This window comes from Chenopodium album, chromosome 12 (genome assembly GCF_948465745.1).
Source record: "Chenopodium album chromosome 12, dcCheAlbu1.1, whole genome shotgun sequence".
Taxonomy (NCBI): domain Eukaryota; kingdom Viridiplantae; phylum Streptophyta; class Magnoliopsida; order Caryophyllales; family Amaranthaceae; genus Chenopodium; species Chenopodium album.
Window position 1 is genome coordinate 10,307,956 of NC_137845.1, and position 24,747 is coordinate 10,332,702.

Here is a 24,747-nt window from a genome sequence, read left to right on the forward strand (position 1 = left end):
AAAAAAAAATCTTGCACTAGAGGCAAATCTTGATAAATCATTAACATAATTACCTTATTTTATCATCACCTCCTTTTACTCAATTCTTTTAAGTTTTAACATGGGAAAATTAACAAGAAACAAAATTTTCAACAAACTTTAAAGATAAGGATAACGAACTATATTTAATTTTGCTTTATCATCAAGGCAAGAAAATAGTTTGATGTAGCATTGTCCTTTTCGATCTATTATAGCATATTGTCAACAATTTTGACGAATTAAAAGTTTCTTTGATTATGTATAGTGTGAATGAAGAGTATGTATAAATTTTAAATTGACAACTGTAAAAAGTAGCTGTTGTGGCAATTTTAACAACAATCCTTTATGTGGGTATGAAGACGACTATTATATATTCTGTGATGCTTAATGGGAATTGATTTGCAACATAAATTGACTAGAGTTTAGAGCACAAAGTGTATGGTGAATTGTAGTGCAACTTGGTGACATTAATTATCTACAGATATTTTAACAAAATTTGGCGATTATTTTCAAGAATCGCAATTATGTTCTCATGCATTCGACATCATATGAGCATGATTAATAATCATGCATGTGAGCCGAGGAAAATATATAATCATCTCAACCAAAAGCTTAAACTGATGGTTGAGGCCAGGAATATGTTTTATACTCAATCAGTATGCTATTGGGAATCAGCTTGATTTAATTTATAGACCATGCAAAACCAAATGTTGCATAATTTTGCGGAGGAAGTTTGTGTTGTTAGTAAAAATTACAAAATAATTGGTTGTTCAAAGAAAACATAAGAAATATAGTAATATCTATAAATGGTTTGCATGACCTTTATAAGCCCACACATTCATATTATTACATGGTTTTTGGTGTTGAAAAAGCACCACAAAGACACAAAAGGAAGTGAGAATTGACTCTTTATTTCCATTTTTATTTTGAAACAAATCAATTCATAGATATAAGATATCACTTCTCAAAATTTCGACAATTAAGGATATGATTACATGTATGTCATTGAGGCATTCTACATGAAATTTTTCTGTCAACAACTACACCTAGTATTTAACATTTAAAAAAAAAAAAACACCTTGTAAACGATTGGTACTAGAAGATTATAATTTTAACAAATTGTATTATTTTAAAACAAAAAGATAATATTATAAAGAACACAACATTGTAAAAACCACATCTAAAAAAAATAATGGAATAGATACCTTGGTTTCTGATAGAAAAGTGTACAACACATTAAAATATCTATCAATTCTAATCAAAGTTCAAAGTATATCATTTACAATTAATAATAAACTAAAAAGAGTGCAACAAAATCCACCAAACTACAAAGAATCAACCTTCTTTTTTTATACTCGTACTTTTTTTGTTGCATTCCTCTTCTTTAATAAATTGAATTTTCTACTACCAAAAAAAAAAAAAAAAAAAAAAAAAAAAAAAAACTTCATAAATAAAAAAATAAAAAAAAAAAGGTAAAATAACTAACAAGCCAAGAATATGCAAATCTAAAAGACTAAAAAATTGCTTGAAATAGAAGGTTGCTCTAACCCTTCAACCCAAGCACCTCTAGTTTTACTTTCTTCATCTAATTTACCACAACTATTTTTACCACTATTATTTACCTCACTTACATTTTTAACCACCTCTTCTTTTCTAAATATTCCATAAACAATACTCTCAACATCAATTGCTTTATTTCCATCTATACCCTCATCATCAACCTCTTCTTGATCAGGAATAAAGGGAGGCCTTTCTAGCCGTACGATCATCTCCCAATCAACCCCTTTAAAGAAATCATGACCCTTGATTTCCTCCAATGATATTCTTTGTTTTGGATCTTTCTCAAGTAATTTCCTGATCAAGTCTCTCAACGGCGTCGTTTCACCAACCAAATCAGGTGACTTTGATATGATTCTATAAAACGTTTCTTTCCTATTTACACCTCTAAACGGCGTCGTTCCATATAACATTTCATGTAAAACGACACCAAAACTCCACCAATCTACCGCGAAATCGTGACCGTTCCCTTTGATGATCTCCGGTGCCACGTATTCCTCTGTTCCAACGAACGAGTTGGATTTACCCACTGAGTCTGACTCGAACGAGTTTTCTAACTCGTCCTCTGTTTTACCCGAATAAGTTTCTTCTAGTGTAAATCTAGATTTACCGCAGTTATAAAACGCGGTAAATCTTGATAGTTGTGACTTTTTCTTTCCTAAATCGGATGTTTTTACCGATTCTGCACTCGAACTCGAATTCGAACTCAAACTCGAACCCGAACTCGACCGAGTTTTAGGCGATCTAGGAATGAGTTTGGTTGAAAGATCGAAATCTACCAACATTAGATGACCATTTTCTTGAATCAATATATTCTCCGGCTTTAAATCTCGGTAAACTATCCCTTTCTTGTGCAAATATTCCAATGCCAAAACAATTTCAGCCCCATAAAATCTGCCAAAAGAAAGAAAACGAACAAACATTAATTACAGCAATAATTTTAATTGAATGTATTCAATGCTTATTGGAAAAAATAACAAACATTAAAACAACGCCTGATTTTGTAATGAATTCCGTAATTAGAAAAACCGGGACAAATTATATTTAATGCTTATAGTTAATCATTACGGATACGTAAAGAGAAACCCTAATCAAACTTACCTAATTATATCATCGGAAAACATCTTCTCAACTTGAAGCTTTCTTAGAGAACTAAGACTACCACCAGTGCAATAATCAATGGCATACCCAAAAATATTATCAGTTTCAAGAACCCCTTTAAGTTTCGGCAAAAGGGTGTGATTGAATTCCTTCAAAACTTGTTGTTCGAAAAATACTCTGTTTTGAACTTCAACAACCCCATTACTCTGTTTCTCAGTTTTGGATTTAATGGCGGATTTCAACACCACTTTTAACGCCAAATCTTCACCCAAATCATTGATTTTGACATGAAAAACAACCCCTTTTGCTCCTCTTCCAACTGGGCCAAAAACTTTGAGTTGATTTAATTCTAATTTTGGCACAATTGATTGTTCTTTCATCTCTGTTTTTCCCCTGAAATTTTGTGTATTTTTGTCAAAAAGAAAAGGGTGTTTTAAGTGTTAGATTTGTGACTTGGGGAGGAAGAAATATGGTTTGAAATTGAAGGTGCCAAGAAATGAGAGAAATTGTTGAAGAATGAGGAAGGTAATGATGTTATGGAGTACGTAATGTTATGCCCTGTTTCTACTTTCTAGAAGAAGGTGTGACCTTTTGATATGAAAAAACGATAAAGAAAGTATAAAATAATGATATAAATTCAAATCAAAAGGAGAGAAAATGGGGTTGGTCAATAAATATAGGAGAGAGAATATGAGAATTTGTTTGGGAAGCTAGGTGTGTTCATTGTCCCCAAAGAACAAGGTTATGGGCCTTGTCATGGGTTTTATGTTTTTTTTTTTTTTGGTATTTTATAATGAGAGGTTGAAGACTAATTTGGAAAGGAAGTTAGGTGGTTCAAGGTTACAACATGTTATACTAGTATAAGGAATATTCATATTATGCCATTTTAAAATATATTTACATTTATATATTAATATATTATGGTCGACCAAATTGTTAGAAACATGGGTGCTTAAAAAATGGTCCGATTTAAGGCGGGTCAAAGAAAACCAATCTGATCTTATAATTCAGAAATTTAATTTTTTTAATTTTCATTTTGACTCAAACAAAAATCTTTTTAAATCGCTTTTTAATGGAGGACACTTGTTCCATTTTTCAATTTTCATTTTGACTCAAGCCAAAATCTTTTAGAAATCGCTTTTTAATGGAGGACACATGCTTTATTGATTAAAATATTGTACAACACATCTACAAAATGCTGTAAATTCTCCTTTAATATGTTGGAATTTTTCTTTTATGTTATTGTTTTGTATTAAGAAATTTAAAGAAAGGTAGTAAATTATTAGTTTTGTTTGATTTATTTCTCATTGTTCTATATTATTATATATATTAAGGAAAGATTCTAAAAGCAAATTATGGTCTGTTCACTTCAGCTTAATTTCAGTTTAATTCAGCTCCAATTAGTTCAGTTCAGTTCAGCTCCAATAAGTTTAGTTCAGTCCAGTTCTATTCAGTTCCTAATTTCTTTATCTCATAAAATATTCATTTCAATTCAGTTCAGCTCCAATCAGTTCAGTTCAGCAAATGTGAACAAACCATTAATCTAATTTTGGACAAATAAACTGGTCTAATTCGATTTTGGTCTCATCATAACTAGAAATTTAATTTCCATTAAGATTCACATCTAAGATTATAAAGTATTGGACCCATTCAATACATATAATTTTAAGAAACTAATATGTCTAATAACAAATTAATTCATATGGAATTTTCAAAACCTTTTATGAAATGTTAAAAAACTTATACAAAGTATATAAACTTTTAAAAGCCAAGATGTTCAAAAACTTATTGCGAATTTCAATAACTTATATTCGTCTCATCATAAGTCCGGGATTGACATAATATTATTCCCACTAACGCTTGATCTCGAAAAATATGCATTTTAGTATCAAAATGAGATAGTTTTACCATTAAATACCCTGACACTAATTTTTTGAAGAACTAACGCAGAAAACCTTGGAGATCAACAAACTTAAACAATTGAATTACACTCATAATTAGTGATATTTAATCACCGCCAAAATGAGTTTTATTTCAACATAGTGACCTTATTTTTATTTTAATGACCTTTTTTTTTATCAATAAAACAACCATAGTTTCTCTAATATTATTGGTCCACAATAGATTAGTGTGAACCAGATTCATTTAAAAATTTGTGCCCAACTCATCCTTCTTCACATCCAATGATATAATTATTGAAATTCCAAATGAATTATCATAAGATAAAATATGATATGTATATCATTATTGCAATACAAAACAATTTAAAAGATTAACATTTTTAAAAAATATTTCATCCGTTTTTAATTTAGATCTATCACTTTTGAAATTATGGATTTTAAACAATATTTAGAGTGGTGAGATAGAGATTGAGAGGGAAAAAATATGGAGGGTCTTATGTGATATGAGAGAGATGGAGAGATTTTTTATGAGTAGCTAAAAAAAGTGATGAATTTACATTAAAAATTCATTTATAAAAAGTGATGCATTTAAACAAATAGAGGAAGTATGTACTTTTGGACACCGGCCAAGCCAACACGACTTGGTTCATCATCCGATGCCTAACCACTTAATTAGCTCAAGTGGTTAGAACTTTCCTCCCGATTTCAGGAGATCTTGTGATCGATTCTCACACCCGTCCTTTGTTGCTATTTTAACAAAAAAAAAAGGGTTAATTTTACTATAAAAATAGTTAAAGTTACCCTCAAACTCTCTGTCTTATGATAAAGATTAACGTACTCCCGTTTTACACAAGACTTGTTTAGGGTATTTTTATTTATTGAAATTTACTAATCTAAATTTATTTTTCAAGAAACTTATTTTTATCTAAATTAGAATTTCAAAAAACTCATTTATAATATTATTAAAACACACAGAACAATATGGTAACGTCATGTATCACTTGCATCAATATGATTTGACGTCACATCCTCACTTTGTGTCACCCTTACGTGTCACCCTATGTGTCTTCACTCTAAAGCTTTTCATATGTGTAATCTCCGTATTTAATTTTCTCTAGAATGTAAATTCTAATTTTTTTAGATTGAATGTAAATTCTAATTAATTGCACAATAAATTACAATTTAATTCGTAAGAAATAAATTACATACTAATGGTTCTTGATTCTATGGATGGTACAAGTAAGTTTCTAGATTAGAAACTAGTTAACCAATTACACGGATTAATATTTACAAGTATATTACTGCATCTCTCTTTCAATTCTCAGATTATTTTCTCATTCTTAAAATTTATTTCAAACTTTAGATAATATTTTCAATATATTACCGTATATAAATTTAGGCAATATTTTCATTTTATACTCGTATATAAATAAAATTCGAGTAATTGCCCGAGCCACAAAACAGTGAAAACTTATTTTCCCAAAAAGTAGAAATTAACCCTAAATTAGGCAACAATTACTGAAACTTGTATTTTGCTGTCAATGTCAAACTATCTCATAATGTTTATAGGATAGAGGACACAGTTTGACAAAAACCAGAGGATTAATCCCATCGATTCTCATTGAATTCAAGTGGATAAGCAGCCAAAAGCAATCAATCCCACAAATTCCTCTCTTTTGCTCCCTCCTCTTTTACCTCTCTCTTCTTCCTCCCCACAAAATCTGTGACCATCAAATTTCAAACTTTCCAAAAACCCAGAAAAAAAACCATGAATTCTGAAGCTCGAAGACGAATTGCTGTACTATGCTCTCATATCTGCCCTTCCCACATCAATTCACGAAATACCCATATCGTATCTACTTCGAATTGTTCATCTGAGTCAACTACAGCTCAAGTTCAAACTAGGGATTTGGTGAAAAACCCCAATTATCAAGATACTTGCATTTTTTGTCAGATTATTCAGGGTAATTCCCCAGCTTTTAAGGTACAATTACAACAATATTTACGAAATTTTGAATGTTGGGTGGGTGGAATTTATTATTGTGTGTTGTATTCTGATTGAAATTTGGGGTTTTGTTGTTCAGCATTTATGTTTTTGTGGCAGTAATTGAGTTGAAGTTATTTATTACTTCGTATTAGCATGCCTGTATTTTACTGGAGTTTGTTGTCTAATTGAATATTGCAACAGAAGTCAGAATTCTCAGAAATGGTTCTGAACAGTTTATGATATGTCGCCGTAACTTATGGTTCCTGTGAATGAGTAAAGAGAGTATGTTAAATATAAATTCATTTCCATTACGACCATTTATTACTGCTAGTCGAAAGGGCTGGTAAGTTTGTTAATAAGGAATGATGTATTGATTGTGTGTGTTGTGTTTAGTGGGGGTGGGGTTGGAAGAGAAAAGTAAAGGGGACAGGAAAATTGAAACTTACTAAAAAAGGACTTTGATTTCGTAAAGTAGTCAGGATGATCCTCAATATGCACATGTAATCTATTACTCCGTATCATGAAAGGGTTCTTGCTCGATTTGATTTCGCTTATATGATTAGTGTAAAATAAAAGTAGACCAATCAAGGGTTTATCATTACTAATAGTCTTATACAATGGGAGAGGGGTTTTGGGAGATCATCCGATGTTTGGATGCACGAGGTTGGGGAGGGGGAGGAGATTGTATTTGTAATCATCCTAGGGTGTGTTTCATCACTTAACTTTTGACTTGTTTCATATTGGAACTTATTAGATTTTCAGTTTTTGGGAAATTCTACATGTTGACCTCGTGTTTTTGCAAATTCCACTTGGTGCTTTTTTTTTTTTTTTTTTTGGTTGCCATTTTTTCAAGTCACTCTCTACTTTTGCATAATTCTACCTAGTGGCCATATTGTCATTAAGACAGCTAACCTAAGATTAAAAATTTAATTTACCAATTTACCTCTAAACATATTGCTTCCTTAAACTCTCCGACCATCAACCAGCACCATCCACACAATCGCTACTCTACCCACCATTGGAGGTTTTCATAGGTTAAGTGACGGATTTTGGTGGGTGAGTGGTGGTTTTTGGTGGATGGGTGGTGGTGTTGAGTGTTGGGCAATGATTTTTGTATGTTTTTTTGTTGGTGGGTTGCTAATTAGATTTAGAGGTTGAGTTGTGGTTTTTGGTTGGCAGGTGGTTGTCTAAGAGTTTATTCGTTGGTTTTAGATTAATGGTTTCTATGGATGGCCAGTGGTTTTTGAAGGTTGAGTGGTGGTTCTTGATGGGTGGGTGGTTGTTTTAGAAATTTGGTGGTTGATTTCAATGTTTGGTTGGTAGTTGTTGTTTCAATAGGTAGCAAGTGATTTATGTTAGGTTGGGTGATGGTGTTGGACTGTTGGACTGGTAGGTGGCTATGGGTGGTTAAGTTGGGTTGGACAAGGGCTGTGGGTGGTTAGGTTGGTGTATCTTCATGGGGAGAGGAGGTTGGTTGAATTAGAAGGGTACACTAGTAAGTTTGATTATCAAAGCTAAGGGGGTTAGCCATAAAACACCAAGGGTTAGCCATAAGCCCATAAAGCATAAGTAAGGGCGCACTAATTAATTATGCAAAAGTAGGTGGTCACTTGAGGAATCCACAAAAAATTTACCACCAAATGAAATTTGCAAAAACAAGTGGCCACCATGTAGAATTACCGTTTATTTGTTTTAAGAACTTACTATTACGAGTAGAACTTAATTCTCCTTAACTTTGTTAGTTTTATGGTGAATAGAATAGTGTTTTAATGTTGACCTTATACAACCTGTTTTTTGGTGAAAATTTCCATTTTTCTTGTATGGCCACTTAGCCAGCTCACAGTTGTTTTAATGTTTTCTCCTATAGCTTTACGAAGATGATACATGCATTTGCATTTTGGATACAAGTCCACTCAGTCGTGGGTAAGGTACCATCCATTTATAGTACTTTTAAGTCTGGTAAAGTTGTCCTTAAAGTACTTTTGTCATCATGCTGTCATACTTACTCTTTTTTCATGCTTTTACTTACAGGCACTCTCTTCTCATTCCAAAACGTCATTTTTGTTCCTTGGATACAACTCATCCTTCAGTAAGTAACCTTCACAAATATTTTAACTCAATTCAGTTTCTATGGCCATATATTGTTGCCTTGGTGCTCAAATCTGGACAAAATTCTGCTGCGTGATATTGGGTGTGCCTATTGTATATACTATGATCCTATTTCGTCCGTGCTCTTTTAATTGCAACGTGGAGGGGATACACAGTATTTTAGGAGAGGACAGAGATTAAACGAAAGACCCATGTGATGAGGAGAGAGATTAAAAAACATCATTGATTCATTGGCTAAATAGAGTAATGTTGCAATCAATTTGCAACCTCCTGAAAAGGAATATGTGGTGATTAAAAGAGAACGATGGAAGTATTTATATGAAGGGCATCCTTTATACTTCCTCCGTTTCTTTTTAGTTGATACGTTTCTTTAGTCACGTTTGCCAACGCACAACTTTAACCATTCTATCTTTAATTACCGATAAGCAAAAATTATAAAAGTTGATATTTTGAAAATATTCATCGTGAAGAATCTAACAAGATCCCACGTGACTATATTTTTCATTACGTATAAAGCACAAAACATGGTCAAAGGGGAGTGTGTGAATAGTGCTAAAGTCAAAACGTGTCAACTAAAAAAAAACGGAGGTAGTATTATTTAATTCTGTGAATGTGCACCATCTAAATGTCCTGAATTTTATTTATTTATTTGTTATATTACTTGGACCTTTTTTTTCCATGCCACCGCCTGCATAGAGGGATGTGGTGAAGATCTTTCTGCTAGCATCTGTTTAAGAATTACACAGCCATAGAGCCTATTGGATCCAGTAGCTAGTCTAAATCCATTAGGTTGATGTTATTTGAGAATAGGTAAATTTTTTGTTGAAATGATCAGTTGGTTTTGTGATGCTAGTTTGTTGGTGCCTTGCTGGACGAACTTTATATGTTTGTAATTTTTGTAATACCATTGTTTTCAGAATTGTCATGGCTAATTCATTGTAATCCAACAGTAATAAGTGGTTGTTTCAATCATTTTAAAATTTGGATTTGTGTGGTCTTTTTCCTATTCTGCTCAAGTTGTGTTCCTTCAAATAAATTTTGGCTGGTTCTTATTAATATGATTGAAAGCTAGTGCTATCTTACATTACATGCATTCCTTGAACTATAGTTTTTGATAGAAGCTTGTGATTTTCCATTTTTTTTATAGGACCGAGGCTGCATTTGGTTATTCACATAATTCACACAATCTATTTAATGTCTTTCTAATGTGTGAGCTGTTATAGCTAAGGATTTAGTAAGATCCTTGATTGCAATGTCATATAGCTGCAAACTAAAATGTTATGTGCTAACTGCTACCCTCCTCCCTTGAACCTTTATCAAGTCAATATATAATTAATAGAATATGTGTCTGGTCAGGAACTGCTTCAATGAGCTACTGCGCACTGTGATCTTTTGAGTAAGTGATTTCGTGTATTGATACAATAAGTGAAGTAACCCATGTAACTGAATTATTATCTTAAAACATTTATGCGCAAAGATATATTTGGTAAAACTGATACTCTTGAGACTTGTTTTTTCTTGTTCTAGTGAAGTTCCTACCTGATATAAGTTATAATGTCAATATTGCTTCCCCGTTCACATCTTATGCTTGGAATATTGATGAACTAAGGTGCCAAGCATTTCTCCTTGGATTTATTTTCGTGATTGTTCTTTTTTTTTTTTCCACCTTAGACTTGTGGATTATGATTGATTGAGGATTGAAGCTTTGACTTTTTTGTAAAATTTGTCAAATAGTATCTTTTTAATGGGTTGAGCAATACCTTTTACAATTTTTTGGGGTTGAGAACTACTGTACCTTTTATGAAAGTTATGGTTGTATGATAATATCTTTTTGGCTGTTTTGTGGTGAGAAAAGTCAGCAAACCTAAGTTCCCTGTCATATGATTTGTCCTTGCCTTATCTTGCCCATCCTTCCCCTTTATAAACTCGCATTACTTCATTTATATCCCAAAGATGATCTGCTGTTATTGACTTCTTTGTTCTCTATCCGTGATTCCTTACAAATTCTTTCCTCCATTATTCTTCTCTCTCTCTCTCTCTATCTACCTCTCTTTTACTGCTTGGAAGTTGGAACATGTAAGTGGAATATATATAAAAAGCAACCAAGAATAAGGTGCTGCATAGTGCATACAGCATCAGACAAAATACAAAATGAGATAAATATTTCCACATCACAATATCTGCAAGCCCCATTAGGTTATCATTTTCCAAGCATCAAAAATTGCTGCAATTGACCCACAGTGACATTCGATGTGAAGCAAAGGGGCTGGTGATGAACTTAATTCTATTGTTACACCTTTCACCTGCATAAAGATGGATTTGTATTTTAATTAATTTTAATTATTTGGTTCATGTTAGCCGACCCCACTTTTGGGATTAAGGCTTTGATTGATTGATTGATTGATAAGGGCTAGGAGGCTCTCAAATTATTAAAAACTAGATCATGCTATCAGATAACCTCTAATTTGGTTTTAATGCAATTAAAATATCCCTACAAACCGAAAAACTAATCCTTCGATGCCCTGCATTCTTTTATCCCTAATATCAATGCAAGCCCTAATTTTAAGTGTAACTAATTAGCTATGCTGGAATATGGACACCCTTTTGTTGCATATTTATTCCAATCGAAACCCTAATTATCAATGAGATGTTCTGAAGAAAAAAGATACTTTTGTATTTACAGGATTGCATTGCCTTGTTGAGAGTGCCTCAAATTGTTGCAGGTTGTAGAATATAATAGGGTGAGGATGGATGAGAAGAGTTGGAAACGAAATATGAGACACGGGAGAGGAAGTAGTTCAGTGTTACGGTCCATTGTAAGGTATGGGACTTGAGTCCCACATTGGCATATGGGGGGCTGATGTGGGGTTTATATAGGAAAATGGGCTCTCCTCTTAAGTTAGCTTTTGGGGATGGCTCTCCTATTGGCATGTATTATTCAGTACTTGATTGTCGACTTATTACTGGAATATGGCTAAAGGTGTAATTATGCAACCGAAACTATTATAGAAGATTGTTCTTCACAAACAATAAATTTAAAAGGTAGTTCCTCACAAGGATCCTTTTAAAAGGTGCTATGTATCAAATTTTCATTCTATTTTCTGTGTTTTATTAGCTGAAATTTTTTAGAGTTTGTCACTGATGGAGAATATGATCTGAAACCCATTCTACAAATTGCTTTCTCTTTCTCAACATCTGAATTGATTGTGCTGCAGGTGATAGCTGCCATGTGTTCGAAAATACCGTTCATTAGCAATGCGATTAAGAAAGCTACAGGCTGCGGTAAGTCCTCAGGGCTCTTTCCTGATCTTTTATAGCCATTGTGCCAGCTTTGATAATTCATTTTGACCTCCCTCACCGTCCCTCTTTTTTTTTTTTTTTTGTCTGCATGTTAGCTCAATATGTTCTTTGGCTAGAGAGTTATATTAAGTTTTGACATCAATTTGTGATCATAAGACTCAAATTAAGGTTCTTTAAAAAGTTAAATTTATCTTAATGTAGAATGGTTTATTTTTATCTAAATAAAAAATTAAAGAACACTCGTATTTGTTTAAATAGATGAAGCCCACTTGTTTCATGTTTGACCATATTCGAGCTCATACTCACTACCTCTAGCTTCACTGAGTCGATTTTTCTCAAAGTGCAAGAGCAATAATGGCCTTGTATTCAATAATGGGAGTCCCTGCTTCCAATAAAGGATCTCGCTACAGGATCTGGATACAGGGCGCATCATTCTTCTTCTCCATTGAGCATTTGCTTATAGGGGAAGTCTTGTGCAATTAAACAATATGTTGGATATCATTGATTGGCTTAACGTCTAATTCTGGATGAAATGCAAGATTTATTGTCATAAATGCTAAGGTTGTTTTATGCATAAACACCCTTTAGGTAAGAAAAAGGCCGTAACCTAGGATGTGAAGGATTCCTTGAAAAGATTGGCTTAACGTCTTTGTCACTTAGTTCCTTCGCACATGTAACTCTATCATGGACATGACTAATTCTTTGCACGTGTAGTCTTACTGCTGATTGAATCGAGCTTATTGGCCTGGCCAATGTCAACACTATAAACCTCCTCCCTTCTCTTTTGGTAGTTTGCGAGAACCATTTCATCCTTTTCTATTCTGTTCCAGGAAGTTTTGAGGCTGTATGTCCCTAAAAATATTGAATTCATTACTCACAACAGATTGATTTTGGGATTGTTGGACCTTCCCCACTTAGGTGACATTACTTGAAGCCTTGGTTGGCCTTGGGATTTATGCTTCCTAGATGAGGAGCTCATTGTTCATTCTATTCTCGCAATTCACAAGTATTACATGCTGGCTGCAAGAGGAGTTTACTTTAATCTAGCGATACCAACATCATCTTTTAATATGCTACGGCGTAATTTTTTTTTTGCTGCAACCGGGCGTAATTTTTTTTTTGCTGCAACGAATGGGCGTAATTGAATGCTTTGTAGATGCTCATAATGATCAAGATGGGCGTAATTGAATGCTTTGTAGATGCTCATAATGATCAAGTTCATCTTGTGCAGTGACAATGATATTAATAACGTTGTATATTCTCATACATGCTGATCGGACTTGCTTTACCACTCTTCTTTGTAAACATCCCTTGATCCTTAGACGGTTTGTCTTTTATGGTATCTGGAGAGTTGGATTCTTGGGAAGCTCACATGTCTGTATGCCTGTATGGTATACATTCATCTTGATGTTAAGTATATGTCCATTTCAAAAAGCAGAGTTCACACTTCCAAAAATGAAATGCTTGCATGTTGTCCTGATAAATTCATGTGTGCCCTTCTCAAAGGAAAGCTAACGTCAAGTTATCATTCATACAATCGAATCTGAATTTTGCAGATTCCTTCAATTTAGTAGTCAACAACGGTGCTGCTGCTGGCCAAGTCATATTCCATGTAAGTAAATTACTGTTATCCTCCATCTTATTAGTCCGCCGAAGTTATAAACCTCTGCCTTTCAAATTTGATTGTTTTATTCCATGGAATGTTTTTCTATGTTTTTTTTAAGGATGTTGTAGTTGCTCTACTTAGCTTTTACTTATTAGTATTACTGATCATATACCTTAAATTCCCTGCAATTCTTTGTGGCATCTTTAGACACACATCCATATAATTCCACGAAAGGCACATGATCGCTTGTGGGATTCAGAGGTATTCCTTCTCCTCATGTAATAGCTTCATACTTCCAACCATTTAGGAATAGAAACTGATAAGTGTGTAATTATTGTAGAGTCTGAGGCGACTATCTGTGAAATTGGATGAGGAAGCACCTCATCTTGTAGAAAGCATACGGGAACAGCTTTTGCTTGCAAAAAACGAGGAGGAATGCAAGGATCAAGGATCAGCTTTGGCTGGGAATTGTAGAGGATGACACTGTTAAACGTAATCTTTGTACACTAATGAATGCTTATTCTTTTAGTTTGGTTTTCACGAAAGCATGCACAAATATCCAACAATGTATAAAAGAAAAAAAAAAAAAAGTATTTTTTGTGATCAATCAATTTGATGGATATAACACACATTGAATATATAAATACTACTTGTATCATTTTATACCCATGTAATTTTTGGACTATTTATTTGATTGACTTTTTCAAAATTCTACACTAATAAGTCTATCAGTTTGAGCTCTCGATTGACAGATTCATATCACACAGTTTCAGCTCACTTTGAAGCAATTTCAGAAGGATTGGACCATCCCCTTTCTGGGAAACAATAACTCGAAACCGAGATGTTGGATCATGAATTTATGTTAGTATGGACTAGTTTTGATAGCCCAATTTGGATAATTATGGAGGTCAAACAGAAGATTATACAAGCAATCTTTTTGGGAAGTAGGAACTTGGAAATGCTAAGTAATAAATCTTCTAAGCACTTATTCCAAAACTTTGGATCCAACTCTTTACTGATATACTGTACTACCATTGAGATCTTAGCCTGCTAATCAAAATCAGGCATTTATTGATCCAACTCTTTACCTTAATAGTTTATCTCCTAACTCTTACCATTGACTCAACTTTGGATCCAACTCTTTACCGTAATACTATCCGTGAGATTAAATTTTCTTTATAAAAATATAATCTGCATTCATTACCATTACCACGTTTATTACCACCTACCAAATGAGTCATAAGAGTTATATAGTCAATTTTTTTAGCACTTATCGTTGTACATGCATTTAGGAACTATGATAAGGGGATAACAAAACATACTGTGTAGTTTCCATAAGGATTGTGGCATGACTATCTATGGTGGTGGACTAATGGGTAGGGAATTAGGGATTAAGAGTCAAAAGGGGATTTGTAATTAGTCAACCAACTAAACCATTCAATATAAAGCTAATCCACTTTTTTGTCTTTTACTTTTTGCTTTTGCCTTGGATATGGTGAAATACTAAGGTTGACTTAAATGAAAACAAAGAGAATACTTTGTTGGTCAATGCCTAGTTTTTTTTATTTTTTATTTATTTATATTTATTATTATTATTATTATTTTAGAGAAATTACAAGGGCAGGTGAGATGAGAATTGATTTTAGGATTTTCCAAAATCGGGAGAGATTTTTAACCACTTGAGCTACCCCTTACTCTCAATTAAGTAATGTAATGTCAACATGCATATACTACATCCGGTTCGGTCTCGAGTAAGATTCATCATTATAAATACTCGAGTATTCCCCTTAACTCTCAAGAACCGACATAAATTACTAAGAGAAACTACAATCTTATGTCACTGATGATACGAAGTGCTACCTATCTAGTTCAGTAATTATATTATTTTGTATTTATCAGATGCGTTATATCCATCAGTAATTCTATCATTCCGTATTTATCAAATGCTTTATTTTACGATCACAAATACAATTATTTACGTTATTCAATCACTCCAAATGTCGTAATGTCGTATTTTCCTCTACTCACTAGAATTCGAGAGTGAAGAAGACGAAGATTTTATTTACAATTGTACACCATCCTCCTAAAAACTAAAAACCGAAAGAACAACACACGTACGTAACACTCTAAAACTTCCCCCTTTATATTCATTTCTTCAACTTAAGACATTGTCTTCTTCAAACTGTTTTATTATTCATTCCCCAAATAACCATTTTTCTGGGTCAAAACATTCTCAAAACTTCCATCTTCAAATTCTCCAGAATCTTCCGATAACTTAACACTAGGAGAGAGAGAAGCAAGAAATGTCTCCAATGGCGGCCATCTCTTCAGTGGCGAAACAAGCGGAGCAACTTCGACAAGACGGAAATAACTGCTTCAAGAAATCAAGGTTTGGAGCTGCCATTGATGCTTATACTGAGGTATTTTTTATTTCTGTAAAAAAAACCCTAATTTTGTTTCTAATCGTTGAAATTTATTTGATAATTTATGATTAACGTTACAATTTATCATCCAATTGAGAAATAGAAAGCGATTTTATGTCGTAGGCACATTTTGATTGGTGAATTTCGTGCGATTTTTATAGGCAATTACGTTGTGCCCTAATATTCCGGTTTATTGGACGAATCGTGCTCTTTGTCATATGAAGAAGAAGTATGTATCTTTATATTTGATCGTCAATCTTCCATTTTAATTTGTTTTGATTGAATATTTTATTTTATTTATTTTAATTTTTTTCTGTTTACTGTGTAGTAATTGGGATAGAGTTATGGAAGATTGTCGAAGAGCAGTACAACTTGACAATAGTTCGGTCAAGGTGTGTGGTTACTCTTTGAATCTGTTGCTGTAATATATCATGGTTGTTTGGCAATTTTTGGTAATTTGTCTCGGCTTTTCGTGTTGCGCAACTTCGGAGTTTTTCATATAATTCGGACTTTATGTGCCCTTAATTTGCTGTCTTACATTGGTATTGGTTGACATTGTACTAGGAAATAAGTTAGCGAAGATGTCTCATTTGGGAATGTTAGATTGAGTTCCTTGTAGGATTTTTGAGTACGAATAGTTAGTTAGCTTTGTTGTTCTGAGGCGTTGCAAAGGAAATCAGCTGAACTCTCCCAGGAGATGGAGATGGAGATGGAAGTTTACTATACTAGAGAAGTTTAGGAATGTATAAGGACATAATATGCATTCTTGTGTATTTTATATTGTTTATTGTCGAATGTTTTCTTGTTAAGCGTGTGACCATTTCAAAGAGTTCCCCTTTGGCTGTCCCTGTGATAAGCTTGTGGCCAACTAGCCATTTTGAAGACTTTTGTTATTTTAGGAATTAGGTGACAATACCCTTTTTGTGTTACAAACAAAGCAACAAGAGATGGGATTTATACATAGTTACAAATCGATCCCTAGATTCCTATCATACCTTTGAGATGGACCGTTTGGTTTAGAAAGCATTGCCCTAAAGGTTTGAGCTAATACTCACAACTTGAGAGAAGTGACATTTTTTTTTGACTTCCCACCTAGCAAGTAGCTATGCCTATGTGGTCTTTAAAATGAACAATGTTAACAATCTTTGTAGGAAAGCCAGGGGTTAATATGACACCTACAATGTCACGCTCGAGATAACCAACCAATAATACAATCCAATGAACCCAAACAACCACCACAACAACTAATCATCAACTAAAAAAAGCAACAAATGCAGTATAAAACAATTACAGGAAGATTCAATTGCAAAGAACACACATAAATTATATGTGAAAAACCCCTTTGATGTGAACCACGGGACAATTTGAGGAGTATACCGTGTAGGCGTGTACATCTCTTATTGATATTTGAGTGTAAAATTAATTCAATTCAGTATACAAAAGGTTTACAAACCCACCTAAAAACACCAACTATTAGGAATGAGCAAAGTAGTAGAACTGTAGAAGAGCAAAAGTGAAGAAATCACCAAAACGTAGGCTTCCGTCCAACAACAATTCCATACAGACCAGAGCTTCAAACAACGATTCCAGTAGCAAGTTTGCGACTTTACACTAGACAAGACACTACCTTATGAATGGGCATGTGTGGAGGGAATTTAATAGTTGAATGCTTTTGAATGTCCTTTTTTTTTAGGGGGTTGGGGGGGGGGGGGGGGGGGGGGGGGGAGAGGAATGAGCTCAAGTGCAGCTTTCTACTTTTCCATTCATTGTCTGAAATAGTCTTGTTTGAGTTATGGTCTTACCTATATGTAGAAAGGATTATCGTCCTAAATGGATTTCACACTTGGTGGACTTAGTTTTTAGAATAGAGGTTAGAGTGAGAAAATGTAGAATGTATTGCAGAGATGGAGAGAGTAAAAATTCACTTGACAAGGTAAGTGTTACTTCGTATATTTTATGGGACATCCTAAGTGTAAATTTCTTTCTTAGGGACGAGTAATTTCAATTATCAGCAAATGAAAGGTGTTACTAACAATAGCTCTTTAGTGATGGTGAGTGCTTGATTGGATATGTTACAGTCTTTAGATTTCATTGTTTTCTCTGCCTAGAGTTTTGGAGTTTGTTCTGCTAGATCTTTCAAAATCACTTAAAGTATTAACTGAAGATGGAGAGTTGGTTAGAGGCTTCACTCTTTTGGAAGGGACACAGTCCACAATGCTGGAGAGTGTGATTTGCTGAATTCATGTCATGGGTTACTCTGACATACAGCTTATTGGCTTCAGCATTTTTGCACTCGGGATGAGTGCAACAAGCTTGGGTTAAGTATGTACTAGCTTGCCTGCCTGCCTTGTGGTTCAAGCCAACCAATCTTGGGTGCCCCCAAAGAGTCCTGTCATGATCAGCTCTCTATCTCCCGAGGTAAAGTAATTAAGGTGTTTCTTCCACATACCAAAACTAGGGTTTAGGTTGGAAAAACCAAGATACATCAATTGAAAAAGAATAGATAAGACGATTATTTCTCATGTTGAAATGACAATTAGAAGTGGACAGGTGGTCTGCTGTCCATGAAGGATAGGTGGCTAACTTTTCCAGACATCGTTGTTGGTGGAATTACAATCTGTATGCATGAAGCCTCGTCTTCAATCCTATCCTATGACTCACTAAGGGATGGTGCTCATCTCTCTCGCCTTTTTTTTTTGGAATCCATTTGCTATGCACTGCTATCAATGGTGTTGTGTATTTTTAATTATAACAGTTTATTTGTAATATTCCAATGCCTTTATCTTTTGGGAAGGTTTTTTTTGGTTGTTTTATGGCTTATAATATATACCATTTATAACTGACAAGAATCTTCAAGTTTAAAAATCATTAATTAAAGTATCAGGAATGTTAATTGTACTTGGTTCTTTGTGGGTAGGTTCTCATGTACCATGCCAGTGTTACATATCGATTCAAATTGTGATATGTAATATTGATTTAGGTATTAAAATTGATTCCTTAAAAGGTCAACTATACCATTAATAAGTAGAACTATTCTGTCTATTTATAATTTGAATGCTTAGTGCTTACCAACAGAAGGAAAAAAAATTACTCCTTATATTAAAAAAAAAAAAGCATAACTTTGTCGATTAAGTGATTTAAAACAAATGATTTAAACCTTCCCCCCCCCCCCCCCCCCCCCCCCCCCCCCCCCCCCTCCTCCCCCCCAATTTCTCACATCTGGAAAAGGGTTACATTCAAACAAAATATTTAGTACTTTGGCCTGTCAAGATAGTGGAATTAGGCGACATAGTCAGTGAGCAAATCGATCAATTCACAACTTTGAGGATACATTTTAATGGAAACCATAACATTTTTTTTTTCTTTCACTTATCACATTCTTCGATAGAAATTAGTCAATTTTGAATTGTGGGCTTGTAACACCTTTCATGTTGTGTTCAAACCCGCAAAAATTAGTAGACCCCTGTAATGCCTCATGAATCGATCCTTAAGCATGGCAAGATGGCAACATTGTCCAAACTCAAGACATTAACTTGATAATTGAGAAATTAGATCATGTTAGGTTCGTACGTGATAACAGTGCCTATGAAGTATGGCTTCTCTTTGGGATTTGGGAGTTTGGTGATGAGTAGGTTACATTTACTGAACAATAGAAATCTAACTTTCGTACTTCCATAGTTTTAAGACACATTATACTTGTAAGTGGAGAAATTGTTGAGTGTTGAGCCTTTTTTTGAATCGTTCTAGAATGTGCAAAGTTGCAAACCATCATTTACACTGACTTGCCATCTGAGCGAGTTGATGTATAATCTACGCCTTAGCCTTTTTCCTTAGTTGAGTGGGTGGGTGGGGATAACTTTCTTGCATTGAGTTAATGGTATTTTTTATAGACAACTTGCTTGAATCTAGCTAATTTTAGTTTTACAAATCAATTTTTTGAAATTCTGTTTCATTTTTTTTTCCTCTCCTCTTGGTTGCTTAGAGGTATAGTTTTTTCAGATTACTGTGTTTTAGTTTGAAGAATACATCAGTTCATCCTAGCTCTTTTATTGTAATGCAATTCTATTACAAGGTTTTTTGCGATATACTATGTATGCTCTCATGTTTTGATGGCATAGAGCTGTCCTTATTTTCTAGTTTTGTTAGATGTTTAGCAGTGTACATCATAGTATTCTGCGGAAAATCACTGATTGACATTTTGGTATTTATATTAAGAGAGAATTTAATTTTTTGTCTTTTTAACTGCTCATTAAAAAATAATTAGTATTGTTTCCAATAACAGGCACATTATATGTTGGGTCTTGCATTGATACGGAAACAAGACTATAGTGACGGAGTTAAAGAACTGAAAAAGGTATGTTATGGATTTTTGATAAATGATAATTATTGTTTGATTTTATGATTTGTACTAGTAGAGTTGTAGGTAAAGTATTATTCCATTCTACTCCTATAATCTTATCGCTTGCTCTTTTGAGCTCTTTAAAAATTTTCAACTCTGTACCTGAATTTGATTATCTGCTGCTTTACATTTTGGATTTGCTCTCTTTCTATTAGCAGTAGATGAATATATTGGAAATAAGGAAAGGATATGATAAATAATGTTCTTGACCTTGTAGTGCTTTATTTGACAATTGGGAAGAAGTTTTCTTTTTTTATTTGGCAGCTTTGGAACTAATTAGTTCTTATTTGCCAAAGCTTCCTCAAAATTAACTACTCCAGCTTTACCCTCTTGATCCTCTCTGCATGACTACTTTGCTCAGAGTGCTCTTGACACTGACTAAAGTTGAATTACTATTATATTGTATAACTATTTGAGAAATTGTCCTCTATGTTTTTTCTCCTTTTCATCACAACTACTTGTTGTTTAGGTTTTGATGTTGGTATTTTCATTCCCCTTTCCTTTTACTTCCCTTCACCTCTCCATGAGTTTTTGTTAAGATTTGTTGTATTTTATTAATTTTCTCTACTTTGTTTGCTTCTGTAATATTTTTTTGGAGGGTCTTTTGGTACTTGTATTTCTTTTGAGGCTTTTTATTCGTACCTGTAAACGATGAACTTATTGGCCCTTCTTTGAACTTATTTTAAGTTGTGAACAGTACTATTGAGCCTTAATTTCATTTTATTTGCACTTAATTGAACTTATTAGGATTTTTCAGACTTGAAACGTATGTTAGTAAGGTCAAAATAACAGGTCTTTCGGGCTACTCTACAGTAATATGTTAGACCTTCTTGACCTTCTCACAACTTGTGTGAGGGCAAAGTAAGATTATGCTGATGGTGCATGTTAAAGTAGAGGGCTCATCTGTGCACTGCAAAAGCAATTTGAAAGCTTGGGTTTAGCGCTTTAGAAAGACCTATATGGCATGCGTTGAAGTAGAGTGCTCATCTATGCACTGCTTAATTACTTTGGAAATACATCTAATGGCTTAAGCCACTATTCCTATTTCCTAGCTGACCCATCATGCGAAAGGTGCACTTTTAGAATGGAAGCTTCGGTTGAAGTGCTAAAGGCTCTAATTACCTGTGCAGAACAAGCAGTGAGTTATATAAAGTTCTAGGGTTTAAATTAGCACCAATGCTTCACGACTTTGGTGTTTTTAGTACCTTGTGTGTGTGTGTGTGTGTGTGCGTGTGTGTTTTTTGATGCCATGATTCCTCTCAGTTATGAACCTATGGTCAATCAGTTAGTCTTCAGTTGGGATCTGAAGAGTTGAGAATATTTTGGTACTATTTACATTTCTGGAAGGATTATCTTCATGTTTTGCTAAAGCTGTCTACATATTAAGCATTTGGACTCCATATCGTTGGGAATGACATTAAGATTAACATTTGTCCAGATTGGGAATAATTATTATGATATTAGAAGATTTTGTAGCCGATCAAAGATCTAGGATATGTTTGAGGCTCTTTTATGGAGATAGGGTCAATGAGCATGATAAGGTATTAAGATGGACAAGATCTGGTGCTTTTGTTCCTTCCTTTTCCGTTTCTACCTCCTTGTCCTTGTGTTCTGTGACACCTTATAAGGTAGCAAATATCATAGTAGTCTCAAGGCAAAGTAATAAAAGGTAATTGTAGAGGGTGCCTGATGTTTTAGATATTGCTGATCTTGGGTTCTGTTTAATTATCAAAACAGGTATTGACTTTATAGTTGTTGATACTGTATGATTTAGGACAACAGCTGGTCTTTCTTTTGTTGCATGGCTACCGGTTATGAAGTTTCTGTGGTTCTGGTTGCTGGTGGTTGTTTTTATAATATTGATATCATATACTTTGTATATAAATATGAATACAATTATTAAGCTTTATGTTCTATTGATTTAAGGCCTTGATCTGTTCTCTTGATATAGGGTGTTCTGGTATGCATTTATTAAGGTCTGGTCTCTGACTGAACATTAATTGTACAATATCATGTGAGATCTAGAACTTTAACTGTATGATCCATCTCAATCATTATTCTCCAAATTACAAATCTTATAATTTTTATTACATAACAATATTAAAGATATTTCGTACCTATCAATAACTAACGGTGTGTTTGGATTGAAGGAAATGGAGGGGAAAGGAAGGGTAGGAAAAGGAAAGGGAAATTGAGAGATGGGGTATTGATCCCTCCAACTATGAGGAAGGAAGGAAAGTAGGAAATTGATCCCTCCAACTATGGAGAGAATGAGAGATTCGGAAGGAAAACTCACCATTCTTCCCTCCCTTACCTTTCACTTCCTTCCTCCCCCCCCCCCCCCCCCCCCCCCCACCCTCTTCTTTTCCCTCCCCTTTCTTTATCCAAACACACTGTAAATGAAAATAAGAAAATTTGGTGGTGTTTGATCTGATTTTTACTAGAGTAAACGATAAGTTATTATGGTGAATTACTGAATGTACTGGGTATTTTGGACCTCCAGGCATTAGATCTAGGAAGAGGTGCAAATCCAAAAGGTTATATGGTAGAGGAGATCTGGCAAGAGCTTGCCAAAGCAAGATTATCTATTGTGGGAACAGGAATCTAGCCAGCGTTCGTGGGAATTGCAGACCTTAAAGTATGCAATGTTTTACGTTAGCTTTTTCCTTCTTCTTTCTGACCACTTCTTATAGTATCATATTCTACATTGAAGTTTACTTCTTTTCGCTTCCATTTTGTTTATCACTCAGAGAAGCATGTCAAGAGGCTCTTAAGGAGCAGCATATAATGGATTCTTCCAAGACTGAAGGATTTATTAATGAAGCAGATGCTGGCCTTATGAAGCAGTTAGATGCATTGGATAATGTTTTTAGGAAAGCTGGAGAACATGACATACCTTCTGAGGTATTCAACTCTCTTTAAATTGTTTTCTGTTACCCCCATCCGTCAACACACACGCATTTACACAAAATAGAACAGAGGAAAAGCAAGGGGGGGGGGTGGGGGGGCACTTGTATTGCAGTTTTTTTATCAGATGTGCTTCAAAGAAACTTCTGTGGCAGTTACTGATGCAGAAAACACAAATTATCTTTCAGGTGCCTGACTATTTATGCTGCAGAATCACACTTGACATATTCCGCGATCCTGTCATTACACCAAGTGGGGTCACATATGAGAGAGCCATTATCCTTGAGCATCTTGAGAAGGTTAAATTTGAGTCTTTTTGACAATATTTCTTCTTAATTGCATGTATATTTTATCACTATGTTGAGAACTTATTTTTCTTTTGGAACTTAGATGGGTAAGTTTGACCCAATCACTCGTGAACCACTTGATCAATCCCAATTGATTTCAAATTTGGCCATAAAAGAAGCAGTTCAGGCATATCTGGAGGATCACGGGTGGGCTTATAAGACAGACTAGCAGTGGTATGCTAAACTTCTTGGTTTCAATGGTGCGTGGATTTGGTCGTAACTCAAAGTAAAGCTCAAGTACATCCTTCCTGTGGAACCTGTGATCTTCCCATCTGGTCCTATTACTAATCACATCTTGTGCAATTCTTTACATTATAGAGTATTACTGTCATTCAACCGTTTGAGAGGTAATATTTATCTTTTAAATTGTACAGTTACTATGAGACATAGTTGAGGACTAGGGGTTGTAAAGCTTGTAGTCTTGTACAGTTAGTGAAACTTTGTGGTCCGAGGCAGAAAAAATGAAAAAATTTCCCTTGGGTTGATTTGTCCTTGATTGATTTTGATGTTGTTTTCATGTCCTGTGGTTTCAGCTTATAATCATGGTTGTCAATTTTTTATTTTTAAAACAAAATTACCGGGAAGAGATGTTTCTGTTATTACCGCGTTCTTCTCAATGTCTTTGCTGATAATCTGTTGTATCCTACTAGAATTGATGCGGTAATATGCTAAGGGCATCATACTTTTGAGCTAAATATCATGTGCACTGAAATTCATTTCTGGTTTTGACAAGAAAATGCGATAAATAAATCCCGACCAACAATTTATTATTTTGGCACAAATTATATGACTTATTATTGCCTCAATTTAGCAAGGTGTTGATTATATCCCTTTTCTTTCATAATGTACTTGTTAACAAATTGCAATGATTTTCTTCCTATATCTGATTGAAAGTTGCTAAAATCATCGCGCTTACCATACAAAGACGCGTTAGTATTCGGTTCCAACCTGAAAATCTTTCTGATATCTTGAGTTAGATCAGCTTGGCCTATTATCTGTGAAAACTTGACTGGTGGGACAATGTGGCTTAGTGGTTGGGATTGTGATTGTGTACAAATGCAGTTTGTTATGAGGATCTAACATGAGTAAAAT

At 34.2% G+C, this 24,747-nt stretch overlaps 2 protein-coding genes and 1 pseudogene across 4 annotated transcripts; 2 read left to right on the forward strand and 1 right to left on the reverse strand.

Annotated features, from left to right (window-relative positions):
* Positions 1 to 1,090: 1,090 nt before the first annotated feature.
* On the reverse strand, positions 1,091 to 3,453 carry LOC145571927 (serine/threonine-protein kinase OXI1-like). Its single transcript, XM_081630944.1, has 2 exons — positions 2,677 to 3,453; positions 1,091 to 2,469 (listed from the first exon to the last, which is right to left on the reverse strand). Exons 1-2 carry the CDS (start codon positions 3,054 to 3,056, stop codon positions 1,524 to 1,526), a joined length of 1,326 nt encoding a protein of 441 aa, XP_081487070.1. The 5' UTR covers positions 3,057 to 3,453; the 3' UTR covers positions 1,091 to 1,523.
* Positions 3,454 to 6,049: 2,596 nt separating this feature from the next.
* On the forward strand, positions 6,050 to 14,273 carry LOC145570295 (adenylylsulfatase HINT3-like). 2 transcript variants are annotated; one of them, XM_081629332.1, is made up of 7 exons: positions 6,050 to 6,561; positions 8,432 to 8,487; positions 8,596 to 8,653; positions 11,889 to 11,955; positions 13,530 to 13,585; positions 13,787 to 13,840; positions 13,920 to 14,269. In XM_081629332.1, exons 1-7 carry the CDS (start codon positions 6,346 to 6,348, stop codon positions 14,058 to 14,060), a joined length of 648 nt encoding a protein of 215 aa, XP_081485458.1. In that variant the 5' UTR covers positions 6,050 to 6,345; the 3' UTR covers positions 14,061 to 14,269. The 2 variants fall into 2 exon arrangements, with proteins under 2 accessions (XP_081485458.1, XP_081485459.1); XM_081629333.1 differs by lacking the exon at positions 13,787 to 13,840 and having other exon boundaries at positions 13,920 to 14,273.
* Positions 14,274 to 15,697: 1,424 nt separating this feature from the next.
* On the forward strand, positions 15,698 to 24,146 carry LOC145571928 (E3 ubiquitin-protein ligase CHIP-like; annotated as a pseudogene). The gene is made up of 8 exons (XR_014096653.1): positions 15,698 to 15,999; positions 16,164 to 16,231; positions 16,331 to 16,394; positions 20,285 to 20,356; positions 22,905 to 23,039; positions 23,152 to 23,305; positions 23,497 to 23,607; positions 23,699 to 24,146. The product of XR_014096653.1 is annotated as an E3 ubiquitin-protein ligase CHIP-like (transcript).
* The last annotated feature ends 601 nt before the right edge of the window (positions 24,147 to 24,747 follow it).

What these genes read in the sequence shown, in the direction of transcription:
- LOC145571927 (XM_081630944.1), bottom strand. Translation starts at nt 3,056, where the DNA reads ATGAAAGAACAATCAATTGTGCCAAAATTAGAATTAAATCAACTCAAA. An exon ending in TTTTCCGATGATATAATTAG is followed by an intron (nt 2,470 to 2,676) that starts GTAAGTTTGATT and finishes TTCTTTTGGCAG; the next exon opens with ATTTTATGGGGCTGAAATTG.
- LOC145570295 (XM_081629332.1), top strand. Translation starts at nt 6,346, where the DNA reads ATGAATTCTGAAGCTCGAAGACGAATTGCTGTACTATGCTCTCATATC. An exon ending in GTAATTCCCCAGCTTTTAAG is followed by an intron (nt 6,562 to 8,431) that starts GTACAATTACAA and finishes TTTCTCCTATAG; the next exon opens with CTTTACGAAGATGATACATG. An exon ending in TGGATACAACTCATCCTTCA is followed by an intron (nt 8,654 to 11,888) that starts GTAAGTAACCTT and finishes ATTGTGCTGCAG; the next exon opens with GTGATAGCTGCCATGTGTTC.